This window comes from Cnephaeus nilssonii (assembly GCF_951640355.1).
Source record: "Cnephaeus nilssonii genome assembly, chromosome: 23".
In the NCBI taxonomy this organism is placed as follows: domain Eukaryota; kingdom Metazoa; phylum Chordata; class Mammalia; order Chiroptera; family Vespertilionidae; genus Cnephaeus; species Cnephaeus nilssonii.
Window position 1 is genome coordinate 10,673,319 of NC_137094.1, and position 18,415 is coordinate 10,691,733.

General features: G+C 41.9%; 1 protein-coding gene across 1 annotated transcript in view; it reads left to right on the plus strand.

Annotated features, from left to right (window-relative positions):
* SPATA17 (spermatogenesis associated 17) overlaps positions 1-18,415 on the plus strand; it is a 102,058-nt gene that overhangs the window by 9,633 nt on the left and 74,010 nt on the right. The window contains exons 4-6 of the mRNA XM_079763452.1: positions 488-538; positions 4,848-4,951; positions 10,214-10,337. Coding sequence (XP_079619578.1) covers positions 488-538; positions 4,848-4,951; positions 10,214-10,337 — 279 coding nt within the window. The remainder of the gene's footprint in view (positions 1-487; positions 539-4,847; positions 4,952-10,213; positions 10,338-18,415) is intronic.

The following is an 18,415-nucleotide window of genomic DNA, read 5'->3' on the forward strand; positions in this document are numbered from 1 at the left end:
TTTCCTCCATCGCTGCATCCCCATCCTTGAACGCTTTCGACTGAAGACAGCCTTTCTTTGAATTTTTCATTAAACCAGACGTCTTGAAATATGAATTCCTTTTATGTTTCTGTGAGTTTTGGCTAAGAGAGCCCCAGTGAATAAATCATACAATGCTACGTGTCACCAGCACTTGTGAATATTTCTGCTTTGTTATTCTATTCTCAGTAGAGCCCCATTGATTATCAAACTCAGCGGAGAGCATTTTATGATCATATATCTCCATTAGCGCCTAGTTTGACTACCATAGATTTTTCTGGTTAAGCCTGCATTATGTATTAGGAAGCCTATCTCTTCAATACAAAAAGTTTGATTTCATTTTTCTAAGCCTAGAGCTCTTATTATGTATTATGTATAAAGATTCTTATCTTTTATATGTAAGAAAAGGCTGCACTGTCTTTGTGTAACTGAAATATATGCCATCTTTTTTTTTCTTCTTGATTCACAGTTAGCATATCATGATATGAAGATGAATATCTACAATGGAATGGCTGTCAGGGTAAATATTTCTTCACTTGTTAAACAAATGAAAAGTCAATTGTGCCTTGAATTCATTTTTAATAAAATGAGCAAACCAGAATAATGCAAATTTGATTGATATGCTAATGGTAAAGAGAGAAAAAGAGTACATAGTTAAAAAGTTAGCTATACTAAATAATCCTGGCAGTACTAAAAATTAGAGTAAAATGTAAAACATGTAATTATCAATGCTTATGTTTTAGAATGTTAAATATCTCTGAGCCATAACTGGAGAAAGACCATAAATATTAATGAAGCAATGTATTAGTTTCCATATGTCATAGAGAATATTGTGATAAATAGATGAACGTGGTTCTGGAATTTAAGATTCCTGCCCAATACAAATCAATTAGAAATTATTCAAATGATTTAACAGTAATAAAGTCAGTTTCCAGCTTAGAAGTTTTATTTCTATCACTTCTGTGTTCATTGTTACGTGTTATTTTCCTCATAGAAAGCTGAAGTTAGTGATTCTTTTGCACAGATTTGGGGACTGGGCAAGGCAAAAGTTTTTTTTATTTGTTTTCTTTTTGGTCTCAGACATTACAGTCATAGCTTGATTGTGAAGCTATTATAAATGGAGAAGTTACTTAAGCGGGTTTTATTAATGTCCTTAAAACCTACATTGTCTTATATTTTCTTTCATTAATCTATTCATTCTTACTTCTGGTAATAAAGGATTTTATTGGGGGTGAAAAAAGACGGTAAGATGCCTGCCGGAAGTCCTGTGTTGAACTCTGGCGGGCAGATTAACGTTATTTTGATGATTTGTATTCCTGCAGGAAGGTGACTCCCTCTCCAGGGGTGCCTGTGGTGGGAGCCTCGCCCAGGGGCAGTCTCCAGCATCTCTCTGTCCACCTCTGTTCTGTGGTTTCAGGGGGAAAACCAAGAGGAAGCAGTAGATCTTCTTGCTTCTTTGTCTGATCCAGAGGCAGCCACCCAGTGGCAGTGGCCTGTTTACCTTGCTTAGTAATAGAGTCATAGACCCGCCCCCAGGTCATGAGTAGGACCGTCACCTGCCATAGGGAAGAAAAAACTTCTGTTTTTTTAATATGCTTCACATACGGAGCCAATTGCAATCTCTGTACTGACCATGGACTCCTAGCCTGACAAATAAATCACATCCCATTTTCAAGGAGGCTCCAGGACCATTTCTGAAAAGAGAGGAATTTTTTTTTAAAAAATTATTTTTAGCCTATCCATTTCTAAATAGATGTCATTCTTTATAATGAGTAAATTACATGTTGTGATTTTTTTAAAAAAAATATGTTTTTATTGCTTTCAAAGGGGAAGGGAAAGGGAGAGAGAGAAACATCAATGATGAGAGAGAATCATTGATCGGCTGCCTCCTGCATGCCCCCTACTGGGGATGGATCCCACAACCCGGGCATGTGCCCTGGCCCGGAATTGAACTTGGGACTCTTCAGTCCGCAGGCCAACGCTCTAGCCACTGTGCAAAACCGGCTAGGCCGCAGTGGTCGGCAAACTCATTAGTCAACAGAGCCAAATATCAACAGTACGATTGAAATTTCTTTTGAGAGCCAAATTTTTTAAACTTAAACTTCTTCTAATGCCACTTCTTCAAAACAGACTTGCCCAGGCCGTGGCATTTTGTGGAAGAGCCACACTCAAGGGGCCAAAGAGCCACATGTGGCTCGCGAGCCGCAGTTTGCCGACCACGGGGCCAGGGCCATGTTGTGATTTTTTTTATGTTGCAGTAGATATTCATGTTCTGGTTGGCTGCATTTCGTTTTCAAAGGGTCACCTTTTCTCTAAAGACTTTACGATCCCCCGACCCATGTGGAATTGATCACTCTCTCTTTTGATGTCCCTGTTTTACCATGGACACGCTTCTGTTCTAGAACCTGTGACATCTTATTAGCCTTACTCATTCACATGCTGTATCCGTCCCCGTCCCTCCCACCCCCCTGTAAGTCCCTTGGTGCCCAAGATCCGATCTTCTTCTTTATATCTGCAGTTCTAGGCTTATAGTCGGTGGTTACGTCAATGTCCCTTAATACATCCACCAACGCTGGCTTGCTCTTCTATGCAGGGAGTAAAACAAGTCATTTGTTTAAAATCCTTTCTGTCTCCGCCCCTCCAGTCCTCGTTGGAGTCATGTTAGCCCTTCAGATCTTCAGGCTGTTTTGATCTCCTGCCTGGGCTGTGTGGGTGGACAGACTGGACGTGGGGAGGTCATATTTGGCTAGTGCAGTTCTCGTGTGGATGGAAGATCTCATGAGCTTTGGGCTCCTGCCAAAGTCCCCCAACATGGACAGATCTGGTATGCACTGCCGTCGGAACCCGCAGGGCGCCTACACGAAACCCCTTAGTGATCTGCCGCCAGGCCAGGCCAGTCAGTTAACACGGCAATCAGTTGCTCGGTAACTTTCAACCTTGGCTCCTGGCCTGTTTCTCTGAGTGACACTCCATTGCCTTTTCGGTCTTTGATTTGACTTTGCTCCAGATTCCAGTTCTGCTTCTCCTCCGGCATCTTGGCTGCTTCATTGCGGATCTCTCTTCAGTTTGGCCCCCAACTTTTTTTTTCCCCCACCAGCTCTCTCTGTTTGCACAGCTTTTAGTATCTTATACGAATGACAGGAGGTGATGCAGCTGCTCAGCTCATTTCGCTCCCTGTCCCATCTAGAGGGGCAAGGGTGCATCTTTGTGTGGCCGGGTAGAGAGGTGATCCTCCGTTTCTGCTGCTGGTTAAACATGGGGTGTCCCCTGAGGCCCCCAAAGCACTGGGCTTAGGAAGTCCGCTTCCTAACAGTACTATGTGTGGTGTTAAGATGAAGGCAAAATTACTTTGTATAGTTGTCAGGAGTGTTGTGCATTCTAATTCATAAAAAAAGTGTAATTATGAGTAAGTGGTCTATTTCTGTATGCTCTCATATACATTTGGAGTGTTAGCATTAACTACATTATTAGTGAATTTGTTGTCCATGTCTTCTTTTTAAAAAAATATATTTTCTTATTGATTTCAGAGAAGAAGCATGAGGGAGAGAGAGAGAAACATCAATGATGAGAGAGAATCATTGATAGGCCGTCTCCTGCATGCCCCCTACTGGGGATCAAGCCTGCAACCTGGGCATGTGCCCTGACCGGGAATCAAACAGTGACCTCCTGGTTCATAGGTCGACACTCAACCACTGGGCCATGTCTTTGTTTTAATTTTAGGTGATAAGACATTATTTTTCTGTCTTTTGATAACATTAAGGTCACTAAGAATTTTGAGGAATTAAAGTAAACTCAATGGAGGTAGATCTTTTCTATGAGTAGATGACTTTTGATATATCAGGCTTTTGCCATTTGTTTTAGTGCTTAAAATAAACGTTATTTATAAGCCCACTTACGTTTTGATGTTACTTAATGAGGAATATGCATCATTGATTTGACTAGCTTAAGAGGTCATTTGGAAGTTGCCCGTTAACAAGCTGTAATCTGCTGAGCTCGCAATGACTGTTTAAAATTATCTATTCAGAGCTGATCAATGACAATAATTGTTTCATACCAATCACTTCTGAAAGTTGCTGATTACTTTGAAGGACATGAAATAAAAACTCAATAAATGTTAGCTTTTGTTATTGTTAAAGAAGTATTCAAATGGTTTGATGAAGATGCAAGACATTTTGTTTAGAGAACTGATACCACTGAATTTAAAAAGCCCACTTAAAAAATTTATGTCAGCCTGGCCAGTGTGGCTCAGTGGTTGAGCATCAACCCATGAATCAGGAGGTCAAAGTTCGATTCCTCGTCAGGTCACATGCCCAGGTTGTGGGCTTGATCCCCAGTAGGGAGCATGCAGGAGGCAGCTGATCAATGATTCGCTCTCGTCATTGATGTTTCTCTCTCTTCTCCCTCTCCCAGCCTTTCTCTGAAATCAATAAAATCATATTTTTAAAAAATTCATTTCAGTAAGACCAAATACAATCTTCAAGTCAGTTGGTTATGTAAAACAAAAAACTTGTTCAGTTGGGAAGTAGAATTGGTAGGAATTGGTTAAGCAAATATTTAATCTTTCATAGCTAATGTCATACTTAGTATTTATGAAACAATTATAAATATTTTAAAATAAATTATATTCCATTTTTGTCATTATAATGTTTTGTAAGCAATCTATGACTACAGCCTACATTGGCACCTATACATATTGTTATGTTAATGGAAAAACTTACGATATAATTTATCAGCATTATCATCCATCATTACCTTTATTCTGATGAGCTGTTAATGCTTTCACTAAAAATGTTCACTGACATATTTTATTTTTCTACTCACTTCAATAGATTCAGAAGCAATGGCGAGGCTATAAGATTCGGAAATACTGCTTCAATTATTATTATTTCAAGGCATATCTGAGGGCTATTTCGGAGACCAATGACGCAGTTAGGTGAGTAGCATAATCACTAGTCCACTAGTGAAAATTGTAGACCAGTTACTCAACCATAATTAGAAATAATTTCTAAAACTCAGGGATAACTTAGGCAGACATGTGTTGATAAGATAGAAATGTGATTCTCTTTAACTTAAAACTTATTGTACTATATTTAAATATCCTGTACTCCTGACAGTACATTAGATTATATTATGCCTTGGTTCTATGCAAAATAGCTTAGTTTCAATAAGATTGTTTCATTTAAAATGAATTTATCTATACAATGATTCTGTTACCTATGAAGCCTTAAGTATGATAAGTCTCAGGGGTGTTTTGAGAAATATGTGCAATAACAAGGCTTGCCTCTCAAAGCAGAAAATAAAATACTATGGAGCATAAGGAAATATACCGCTGTACTGTCAGGTTTTTTTTAGTATATTTTTATTGATTTCAGAGAGAGAAAGGGAGAGGGAGAGAGAGAAAGAAACATCAATGATGAGAGATAAACATTGATTGGCTGCCTCCTGCACGCCCCCTATTGGGAATCTAGCCCACAACCTAGGCACGTGCCCTGACCGGGAATCGAACCATGACCTCCTGGTTCACAGGTTGACACTCAACCACTGAGCCGCACCCGCCAGGGCCATTCATTTACTTTTTGAAAGATTTTACAGTGCTACTCAATAAGACCATTTATTGTCACTCAACAAGGAATTTTAAGTTAAAGAGTGGTAGATTTTCCGTGTCGATACATGAAAGACGTGCGAATCCTAAAGAGCGGCTGTGTAGTAGACTCCCTGGGGAGGTAACGTGTCGTCGGGTGGCCTCCCTGAGTGGGCTGTCCTGATGTTCCGTTTACTTTTATTGTTGGAACTCAAATGAACTTCCCAGTGTATCTATCGTGAATCTGAGCAGTTCGGCGGGACAGAGGAAGAGGCGCGGTTCCATTAAGCGCTAACGTATCATTGGCTGTCAGGTGAGCCTTGTTATGCTGTCCATCCTCATTTAACTATCCCACAAGATCTCTTAATGAAGTTAAGCCCCAAGTTCACTGCCGTAATTCTGCGGCAAGAGTTTGTGCAATGTAACAATTCATCACTTGTCAGGGAGGCACTTTGAGTTTATACGTTTAATAAGGGCATCCTCGAGCTTGGTTAATTAGAAGTGAACAGTTTGCATATTTACTAAATGCGGAGTGTCATTGCCACCGCGGCCTCTTGCCTGCATGAATTATTTCTCTATCTGCCATAAACAGCTGGGTAATTATTACTGCCATAATCAGATAAATTCCCTCTGTAAGGCTTTTCTTACATGGCAGCTCTTTGAACTCATCCAAAGCCGAACAGAATTTATGAACTCCAGCAGCGAGGCCACTTTTTCATACGACCGTGTCCCCGTTCCCGATTTCAAGGACACAAGTAGAGCACCATAGCCTGTTGTGAAGCCCGGCCAGTGTGGCTCAGTGGTTGAGCATCCACCCATGAACCAGGAGGTCACAGTTCGATTCCCGGTCGGGGCACATGCCCGGGTTGTGGGCTTGATTCCCAGTGGGGGTGTGCAGGAGGCAGCTGATAGATGATTCTCTCTCATCATTGATGTTTCTCTCTCTTCCTTTCTCTCTGAAGTCAATAAAAATATATTTTAAAAAATGAACAAAGAACAGGAGTCTGGTTAATAATACCTGCCCCTTACCAACCTCAGGAGAGTGTTGTGAGGATGGATTAATGTCTGGGGAAGGGCTTGGAGCTCCTGAAAAAATGCACAATGTGAATACATCTTGTTATTGTGCCTCTTGTTGTACTTAGCTCAATGTCATTCTCAATTATTAAACACCATGTATGTTATATAAAACTAGAGGCCCAGTATATGAAATCTGTGCACTCAGGGGGCGGGGGTGGGGGAGAGGCTCTTGCAAGAGGGTGTAAGTCAGGTCAAGGGACCCCACCAGTGCACGATCGGGGACGGGGAGGGATGCGGGAGGGCTCCAGGGTGTGTCTGGCCCGTCTCGCTCAGTCCTGTGATGGGCTGGACCCCAGCAGCAAGCTAACCTACCAGTTGGAGCGTCTGCCCCTAGTGGTCAGTGCACATCATAGCGAGCAGTTGAGAGGCCTTAGCATATTAGGCTTTTATTATATAGGATTTTTACTTCCATTTAGAGAAACTATTCAGAATAGTAAAAAGAAAATAATTTTACAGTGAAATACGTGCATATTTTCAGAAATAATACTGCACAAAAGAATTCTCTTCAAGGAAGTTTATTCAAAAGAGCAAGAAGGAGAAAAAAATTGATTTTCATGAATGATCTTTTGAATGGAGTCTTATTACTTTTTAAAATCATGCAAAGTAGGCAAATGAAATAATGGAGCAATTGGACCATCAGAGTGAAGTCATGGTATGGTAATTTTATAACATGGACCATTATCATCTCTTTCATTTTTTTCATTCTCAAAATACCTAGTCCGTGGAGTCCCAGTTCGCTGGCATCGCCTTGAGAGAGTCCACCCACCCTTGGCCAGAAAGCCTCTCTCCTGCTCTAACCTGCCTTTCCCCCTCTGAATTGCATCAAAGTCCCAGCCAGGCTCAGGAAGCTCTGGGGTTCGGGGGTCTTCTGGGTGGCCCTAAACTGGGACAAAGGCCCTGGGCCTATGTGTTGCCTTCTCACCAGTCATGGGATGCAGGCCAGGGGGAGTGGGTGAGGCAGCTCATTTTCTCCCGTGATCCAGCTAGATGCCAGCACTCCTGGCAGCGGGAGGATTGGGTGGTTTGTGGTGCAGGGAGGCATGAATGTGAAATGATGAACTCCCCAGCCCGGCCACCCCTTCACGTAGATCCCATGGTGACTCAGCACGTTGATCCCATGGTGACTCAGCACGTTGATCCCATGGTGACTCGGTACTCATTTAGCTGAGATGACCAGACAGAAATAGAATTATGCGGTTCAGTGGTTCTGCACACTCTCAGGTAGAGCAGTGAATCAATGAGGAATGCAAGATTGAGTCTTTTCAACAATTGCATGGATTTTTAAAATTAATTACTTTGTGTTTTGAAATTACCCCGGATTCGTTTTTCCAGTGCTTTCTCAAGTCTCTTGGATTTGTCTTTAGGGCATGCCAGTTCCTTCTGGGTGGATTGTGTGGGTTGTTTGTGCGTTTTCTTTATAACCTGGTCACTGGCATTCTTTTTTCCTGTCTCTCAGTTTCAGCCTTCCTGGCCGAGCTCCCCAAGCTTCCATAGCCTGAAGATGGACTGTTTGCGCTACTTCTCATAATTTACAGTTTTGATTTTGTGTCAGGTCCTGTGTACTTCTCTGTGTCTTACCTGTTCATGCATGTGTTCATTGTATTGGGCCTTTTTTTCTTTCTTAGGTCAGATCTCTCCATAGTCATTAAATCATTTGTAACGCACAAACTTCTTTGTAGGTATGTCTTTTTTTTGTGTGTGTGTGTGTGTGTGTGTGTATGTGTGTGTGTGTGTGTGATTGCTCAGAAAATTACCATATTTATATTCGGAGGCATATCTGAGTAATTATCCTGGTAGTGGCAGCTCATTGGTTATTTTAAATTACCTTAAAGACTTATAAGAGGAATGATAGAAGAAATATTTCTTTTTCCCATAATAGCAAGAGTAAAGATGAAAATGAATAATCTATTCAGTTTTCTATGTCACATATGCTTGTTATTTTTTTTTCCTGGTAAAAAACTCTCATTTATTCATAAGCAACTGCCTTGAAATGTGTACCTTAAGGACAAAGAAAGGTCACCCGTCCCTCTCACTCCTGGTTCTTTGTCAAAAATGGACACAGTTAATGAGGTTTGTTTGCTACAGAGCAAACTCCCAGACACAGATAGAGATCCTTTCAATGGAAACAGATTTGTTTGGCTTCACCAGGTTACTCAGCGATTAATAACAGCCCTGAGGTGCAGGCCAGGCAGGTCACCGGACCCGCTGGCCAGCAAAGCTAAGTGTGCAGCCGGCCAGGCTCTGTGGGCGCAGGAGCCCCCCAAATACGGCGCACGACGGCAAACGGGCTATTTTCTGACTCCTTCTTTCATATTAATAAGCAATTTTCAAGAGAAGTGTGGCAAAATGAGGGCCATGCCACTCCAAGTAATTCATTTATTTTGCAATTTAATCTTATGTTGAAAAAAATTGCTGTGCTGCAGGAGCGTAGCCTGGTGATTTTTAAACGTCAGGGTGTTTCATAAGTAACCTTGTATGAAGCATTGTGTGCGGGGCCCTCAGCAGGAACTTGCCGCAGGAACATTTCCAGGCATTGAGGGAGGAATGAGAGTCTTTTCTTCTTTGGGAATTTCCCCCTCTACTTTCCGCCTGACGTGTTTGAGGTAACGACCCAGGGTTCACTTAATATTTTACTGATAGAACTAGACAGGAAGTTACATGTCTGTTTTTTAAAAAGAATGAAGTCCAGTTGCAAAACATGACCTTTATAGGAATAGTTAAACTTACTCTTTTAAAATAAAGGATAGCTCTTCACAGAAGTTATTTATTTCTCCATGTTTGATAACATATTCTATTTAGGAGTATTTTTTTTTTTACATAGCATATTTTAAAACCTTATTTTTTTGTTTAAACATCTTAGAAGCACACACACAAATGATTTAGAAAGTTTTATTAATTGAATGGAATTTATGATACTTAGTCACGAACTTGTTCACATAATTTAGCTTTTATTCTGATTATATAATTGGACAAAATGTCAACTTTTCAAGTGCATTATAGAAGAAATATAGGATAATATATATATATAATGATATTATATATTATTTGAACTGTAAATGGAAACTGTTAACAGAAATAAAGTTGTAATGAATTAAGCATATGTATAAAATTAGCCCAGTTAGTATATAAGATAAATGATTAGAGATTTCTAAATAGAAAATTTAAATTTAAAGGAACTCAGTAGATCAAATCTTTCCTTGGGATATTTAAGTATGTCCAAAATAGTTCATCTTCAATCAAATAAATTAATATAGTAATTCACTTACTTTGCATTTGATATAGTTCCTCAACTATTAGGATAAGATATAGATATTTGATTTTTAAAATTTGATCACCGAATAATCACTTTATTTTTATTTATTTGTATTTTTTATTTTTTGAACAATCCCTCTAAATGCCTTTTAAAGATTGCAGGGACCCAGCCAGAGTGTGCAGGTGAGACGGGGCACAAAAACCGACTTGATTGTCATTAGTGAGAAAATGACACTCTAAGCAGACTGTCAGCATCCTGGGTAACCGCACACTGCTCTGCTGCAGGGAGGCCCTGGACGAGTTTGCAGAGATGAAAGAGAGAGAAGAGAAGAAGGCCGACCTCGAGAGGGAGGAGAAGAAGAGAGATTACGAAGCCCGAAAGATGCATTACCTCCTCAGCACAAAGCAGGTTGGTCTACCTGTCCCTGACAGCTCGGGCGCCGCCGGGGCCCTGGCTGACAGAGACAAACTAGCAGCCTGGATGGGACATGACTGGGTGAAAGATATCACAAAGACACCACTTCGAGTTCAATTCCGTGCCGCTGGGTAGGTGCACGCAGGCACCCTGCTCGCCTGTGACAGAGGCTGCGGGGATGCAGGCAGGAAGGCACGGGTAGCAGTGTGGTCTCACATCATGATCCCCCACACCCAGGCCAAGCCCCGCTTTCCAAACCCATTGGGAGCAGTCACTGTTGTGCTGTGAATTGACCGAGAAACCAAGAACTGACACGTTATTAAGCTGGCATAGCATTCAGGTTTCTTGCACCTTTTCCAAATCCTGGTGCAAGTTTTCAGGGACAGTTTTTTTGTTTTGTTTGTTTGTTTTTAATATATTTTGTTGATTTTTTACAGAGAGGAAGGGAGAGGGATAGAGAGTTAGAAACATCGATGAGAGAGAAACATCCATCAGCTGCCTCCTGCACACCTCTCACTAGGGATGTGCCCGCAACCAAGGTACATGCCCTTGACCGGAATTGAACCTGGGACCTTTCAGTCCACAGGCGGACGCTTTATCCACTGAGCCAAACCAGTCAGGGCTCAGGGACAGCTTTTAACCAAAGTCCTTCAACAGTTCCATCTTCACATAGAAAAATAAGTGTGGAATTTGGAATACTTAGACATTTCTTTTTATATATATACTTTTATTGATTTCAGAGGGGAAAGAAGAGGGAGAGAGAGAGAGAAACATCAATGATGAGAGGGAACCATTGATAGGCTGCCTCCTGCACGCCCCCTACTGGGGATCGAGCCCAAAACCTGGGCATGTGCCCTGACAGGGAATCCAACTTTGACCTCCTGGTTCATACTAGTAGTTTGACGCTCAACTTCTGAGCCATGCTGGCCGGGCTCCTGTCAGTTTTTACTGTCAACTCATGTAGGTATTTGAAAGGTTACTGAATAAATACTTAAGTGTAAGTAATTTTTATGAGGCATATCAGAATGAGAAATGTTTTATTAGCCCGCTTAAGAGGATAATTGTAATCTCATTTTAGCAAGGAGAGAAACACTATTTGATTGGAAGCAATTTAGAAATGATTTTAATCTAGTTGGTAGAAAACTAATTTTATGTTAAACTTTCATAGTTCTAATATAGTTTAACTTAGATGAGTGGAAACAAAACATTAATTCAGACAACGCTTCTGAAAAGATGGATATTTTTGTAAGCTAAAATTGTATTTGTAAATTCAGACACAGAAAATAAATGAAATCATGTGTTATTTAATATATCGATCATTTTTGACAATTATGATGATATACTGACATACTCATACTGATAGCACAGTTTTACAGTCAGTTTTAAGCTCATTTTCAGTACAAATCCAATGTATATCTTAAAGGTTCTAAAATCTACTAATTTTTACTGATATTAATTATCTCATCTTTATGCAAGCATATATGTTAGCACAAATAGACATTACACAACTAAATAACTAATATTACAGTGAGTGAATTGATAGACCCCCTCCGGCTTTTATTAATTAAAAAGTTCAAGTCATATTAAAGCGCCTTTTGTATATGTTTATTTCAATCAGAAAGCTGAATGTGGTAACTTATTTGCATAAATAATCAATCACGATTTACTAGTAGTAATAAGGTTAATTTGTTGCTACAGACATAACAGGATTAGTCAATTATATTTCCTACAAAATGCTATTTGCTATGCACCCCATCACCTGGAAAACAGGATTGGGCTTAGCGCCCTTATTAAATGAACACATCAAAAAGTCTTCGTCCCTGTAAAAGTTCTATGAAAAGAAAGCTACTTTTAGTTGATTTGAATAAGTGAAATGCAGACATTGCCTCCATTTGGAAATTTAATTTATCTTCCTGCAAAGATTGATTATTTAATAAAGTTATTTATTTTGATTCAGTAACCAGTCAAACTAAATCTAACACATACAGGACATATTCCCTTTGAAGAAAATCTCATTTGCAGATTTGTTTTATTCCAAATAAACTGACTTTCATCCCCTTGTCCTTGTTCTTGGTAATAAATTATGTTGTCTGCGCCACCTACTGGTGGACCCAGGCAAAGGCCCATTGTTGGGCTCCTGAGAGGATGCTGCCTCTAAAATGTTGCCCGAATTTTTAAAGAGCCGCCTGGAGAGATCAGCAAAGCGGCAGATACAAAAGTGAGACTCGAGGTCAAGTCACACATAGTTAGTCTTTAGAAATACAGGCCACCACACAGGATTACACACATTTGCAGTGTCCTGATTTGTGAAAATAACACCCTGTCTTTCTTTCAATCTGCTGATAAAAAAAGGATAAATTAATACAAAATGCATTAATTCCATATATTCTAACCATGCATATTTTATTTTAGTTATGGCATTTAATAGCTTATGTATATTTGAGTTAAAACTAAAGTGGAAATTTATACATTTAATTAAAATTTGTACACATACTTTGTGGACATAATTTTCATGTTACCCCTTAATATAATGGGTTTTCAATGCTTCCCCGTTAGTGAGTAGTAGAAATTTTCATATGGACACTGAGAGAGCAATTTTCAGTATTTCTGATTCTTTAAAGGGTTAATATGTTGATTAAACTTTATTTTGAATTACTTAATTTTTTTTTAAAGAAACAAATGGTTTCAGCTGCTTTTTATAAATTCCTATCACATCTGTATATGGAAGGAAAAATCTTAAATATAAAAGGTATACTTGATATACCCAAAATTAATTGGTAGTCTACTGATATGGACAGCATGTTTATAAGACAACTAGAGGCCTGGTGCATTAAATTCGTGCACTCAGTGGGGGGGTCCCTCAGCCCAGCCTGCGCCCTCTTGCAGTCCAGGAGCCCTCGGGGGATGTCTGACTGATGGCAGTCGGACATCCTTAGTGCTGCTGCGGAGGCAGGAGAGGCTCCTGCCACCGCTGCTGCGCTCACCAGCCATGAGCCCGGCTTCTGGCTGAGTGGCGCTCCCCCTGTGGGAGTGCACTGACCACCAGGGGGCAGCTCCTGCATTGAGTGTCTGCCCCCTGGTGGTCAGTGTGCATTATAGCAACGGGTCATTCCACTGTTTGGTCTATTTGCATATTAGCCTTTTATTATATAGGATTCTTGTAAGGTGGAAATAGGTACAAGTTAAGAAATATAGTACGTCTTCCAAAGCATGTATTGCTTTCAACTCGATCTTCCCAGTATTGTAAGTGGAGTGATTCCATGCCTTACATATAGTAAGTACACAATGTGTGATTGCTCATGTTTAATTTGAGATGATGATGTCACAGAAGAAAGACAGCCTTTCGGTATGCACCTGCCTGTGTGTATGTGCATGTGTGTGTGTGTATGTGTGTATGTGTGTGTGTGTGATATATATTTGGAAAGTATCTTTGGAGAGCCTTCTCATGAGAAATTGTCCTCAGGCAATGGCATCCCACAGGCATGTCTGGGGACTCAGAGTGATGTTAAAACATAATGTCTCTCTGGAGTACAATCTTTAGACCTCTTGATCGTTATCACCAAACCACGTCTTTGACTTCAGAACATTCATTTGGTTCCTTCCCAGTTTGTAAGTTGGACCACTCCTCTCTCTGAGTTCAGAGGAAGTTGATTGAAAGAAAGAAAGAAAGAAAGAAAGAAAGAAAGAAAGAAAGAAAGAAAGAAAGAAAGAAAGAAAGAAAGGAAGGAAGGAAGGAAGGAAGGAAGGAAGAAAAGGAAGGAAGGAAGGAAGGAAGGAAGGAAGGAAGGAAGAAGGAAGGAAGGAAGGAAGGAAGGAAGGAAGGAAGGAAGGAAGGAAGAAAAGATAGATACATGAAGATCAAAAGTATTAGTTTTTATTATTAATGAAGTCTGGGTTGGAAATGTACATCTGAAGCAATAATGAACTTGCTTCCACTTAATTCCCCAATTAAATCTACCTCTCAGGCATAGGCAAAGCAGGAAGACTAAGTCTGCCCTTGCGAGTCTCACCACCATGTGGGAGCAAAGGATGTTTATTTCCCTGGGGCAGAAATCTATCTATCTATCTATCTATCTATCTATCTATCTATCTATCTATCTTTCTCTATATATATATATATATAGAAGCCTAATATGCCAAGTGTCCGTTTGGTCGACCGCTCGACCAGTCACTATGATGCGCACTGACCACCAGGGGACAGACACTCCGACCGATAGGTTAGCTTGCTGCTGAGGTATGGCCGATCAGGACTGGGCGAGATTGGCTGGACACACCCTGGAGCCAACCTCCCGCAGTCCCTCCCCGGCCTCTAAAATATTTCTTCTAATTAATTTCCTTTCAATGTGCATGAATTCATGCACTGGGCCTCTAGTAACTAAATAAGCATGGACCCAGAAGAGGTGGGAGAGCGTGTGAAGGCCTGAAGTTGTAGGTTTAACCAGGCAGAAGGAGACCTTACCCATTAAGTCAGGAATAAAGTAAGTGTAGTATGTATGGATATACATTGGTAGGGAAGGTTGGAAGGTTGAAGCAACTAATGTTTGAGAACCTCATCACTCTGGTTGATCTTCTAAAATAATCCTGAGAGGAATCAGCAAAGGAGGGTGTTTAGTGGCACAAGGGCCGGGCTGGTCGGGAGACCACAGCATGCAGTGTCCCCAGTCTGCCTGGCTGCGTGACTGATGCCAGCAGTAACCAGCAGCCTGGGCTCGGAGGCACAGAAGAAGAGTAGTAACAATAGCTAACAGCTTATTGGATGCTCCCTGGGAGCCTGGTATCATCCAACTGCTTTACATGAATTGCCTCCCTTCATCCTCACCTACCACCCTGGGAGTGGACTGTTCTTATCTCCAACAGATGGGGAGGCACAAAGAGATGAAGTAAGGAGCCCACGGTCAATGTTAGTATCGATGGTCTAGTTCCAGAGCCCATCTTCAGATGGACTCTAGGATACCACCTTTTAACACAGTGGCATTCATTGAGTACTAAGTTCGTGTTAGGCACCATTCAAAGTATTAAGTCTTTATCAGCCTGTTGAGGTCGTTCCATTATTTGAGAAGAGAAAACCATGGTGCAGTGAGGTTAAGCTATGCAGGTAAATGTCATAGCGGTAATAAGAGGTGGAGTGGGGGATTCAGATTTGATTCACTAACCACAAAGCTATATGCATAGTAGAATGGATTCTGGTTTGGGGTGTGGCCAGGTGGGTGTGGCAGGATGGTGGACTTTAGGGACTTGCGTAATTAAGATAATCAACCAAGTGACTCAGATAATAAGGAAAAAGTGATGGCAAAAAGGAGATGATAGATTAGGAAAATCTTGAGGTATCAATCAGCTTGAGATCTTTTGGAATGAATCTTGGTTAGCAAGAATTAAGAATGAGAAAATGCATGGACTAGAAGATTGTGGTAAGAGGGTAAGATGTCGGTGTTTAAGGTTATTGAATTATTAACAGAGCAGTTCTGGATGATGGGGGTTTAGGGGGTGTGGCCAACATGGTGTAAAGGTGAAGGTCAGTGCAGATGGGGTCAGAGGACTGTGACTACTCTATTGGGATGGGTTGCCCATTGGTACATGAAATCACCTAAAATTATCCCAGAACATACGGTTGAAAGGAAGACTCGGTCAAGTGCCAGAGGTTGACAAGAATATGGGGAAATGAGCAGCGAGTCTGTGTGTGATCGCCGTGAAGAGGGACCACAGCTGAGATGTTCAGATGGCAAGAAGGCAGAAGGGTACTGGCTTGGAAGTGACATTGGGGCACTGAGATAACGCAAATCCATCCCTGGGCGCTGTGGTCCAGGGCATGCTAACCCCTTGCTCAGTAAGGCTACAAGGGAAGTGGCATTCCAGAAGAGAAGGGAGCTTCAATTATAATAATAAAATAAAAAGTTTGGGGGGCATCGGGAAGTTGTTGGGCATGGATGAGAGACAGGTTACATGGGCAAGATTGAAAAGATTGCCGACAAGGGTATCAGAAGTGTTGGGGAAGTAAGTGGGGGATGAGGATGAGAACCAAAGAATGTAAGGGAGAGTGTGACTAATTGGTTACCAAGTTAATTGGGCATGAGCAGTCTGACCAAGAAGCAAACAGATAAGTACTTGCTCTACCCAACTAGCTCCTATTGCTGAGAAATGTAAGCAGCTGTGCCTATTCCTTATTTCAATGATCGTAGTGATGATTTAATAGACCTAAAATGAATTCTGGACTTAAAAGTACAAGGGAAGCACTATTTCCTCAGATTTTGAAACCTGAAAAAAATCATTAAAAACTTGTGAAACAACCCAGTAGTTCCCCCCCAAAAAAAGCCAGAAATCAAACTATGATTCATTTCAGACCAAATCAGCTTTTTTATCAAAATACTAAAGGCTCAGTGCATGAAATTCATGCACCCAGGGGCGGGGGGGGTTCCCTCAGCCCAGCCTGCACCCTCTTGCAGTTTGGAAGCCCTCGGGGGATGTCTGACTGACGGCTTAGGCCCGCTCTCCCCCATCACGGGGATGAGAGCAAAGTGCAAAAATCCTAGTCACTCAGCTCAGTTGTCCCCAAGTGGCAGGTGTAATCTGTACCTAATAGGTACTAATCAATAATTTCCATTCAAGAAGCCACAGGTTCACAGCACAAAGACAGTGAGAACCCAGCCACTGGAAAATCACGTGGTCTTTATTCCCGGACCAGAGACTGGCCAGCCCACGAGGCAGGTGGTCCTGCACTTTGATACCGCCTAATGGCTTCTTCCTGTTCCCTTAAAAAAAAAAAAAAATCCTCCTTCAAAGACACATGGGAAATCAGCTTCTTGCAGAGCCCGTGTAACCCTGGGACAAGACTGTGATAAATGCCCCCTTCTGTTGCTACATTTTCTTCCACAAAAGACAATTTCCATCCAGTGGCCTGTTTCTGTGATGCTAAGCATATCTCTTTCCGCCATGAATTGTCCTGGAAGTCACCTTTGTAACCCTACGCTGAAATCGTTTTCCAATCCAACACCCGTGGAAGGGACCAGACAAGAGAAAAAGCCGGGTTCCCAGGGAGGAAAAGGCGTCGAGTGGAAGGCTTTTTCAGGGGAGGGCGGTCATAAACATACTTCACCGTTTTTCTTCTCTTTTCCTGAGAGCACACGGGCTTCATTCGTATGTAATAAGCCAGTTTGGAGTGAGTGGAAATTGTGTAGAGAGGAGTCACAACACGGAGTTCTTAGGTCACTGGGGATGGAATTGGAGCTCCCTCCAACTGCTCTACTGGAAGTACCCCCTCCCCAGGTCGCCCAGGAATTTCCTGGTTAGAATCCGGGGGGCCTCGGGGAGGATTGGCCCCTGGTTCATCACTCCTGTGGTCAGACCCTCCGTGGCCCTGGTGACGTTCTGCTGGGCATCGTCTTCTCCTCTGGTTCTTTCTTCTCATTCTCCTTCAGTAACTCGTGTGAACCTTGTTCACTCTGATTCCACGTGGGGCTACTTACACTGTGTGGCCAGATTATTATGATCTCTGAATGCATAATAATCTGGCCACTCAGTATATACTAGAGGCCCAGTGCATGAATTCGTGCATGGGTGGGGTCCGGCCAGCCTGGCCAGGGGGAGGGGACAGGGGCGGTTGGCCGGCCTGCCTGCTGGTCGAACTCCTGGTGGAGGGGACAATTTGCATATTAGCCTTTTATTACACAGGATATACACTGAGTGGCCAGATTATTACGCGTTCAGAGATCATTATAATCTGGCCACTCGGTGTATAGTCCATCACATCAGTTACTTAAAGCTTTCTGTTTCTTTGCTCATCTCCTCGACGTTTTCTGGGAAGGTCTTCCTCCACCTCCCACGCCAGACAGATCCCTTCTCTGCCTTCTGACGCTGCCAAGCACCAGGCGGCGGACCTGCTCGGACTGTCTGTTGTCAGTGCGGGGACGTGTCAGTGCGGGGATGTGTCTTCCGTGGTTGGGACTATCTGTGCACTAGTGAGGCTGCGCGCACTAAGCCAAGCCAGATCTGGGGGGTTGTCGGGTAGCAGACGGAGCCTGGGGTCAGTGCAGCCGCGCTGGGGCCGGGGGACAGGCCTGGAGAAGTTACGTAAGCAA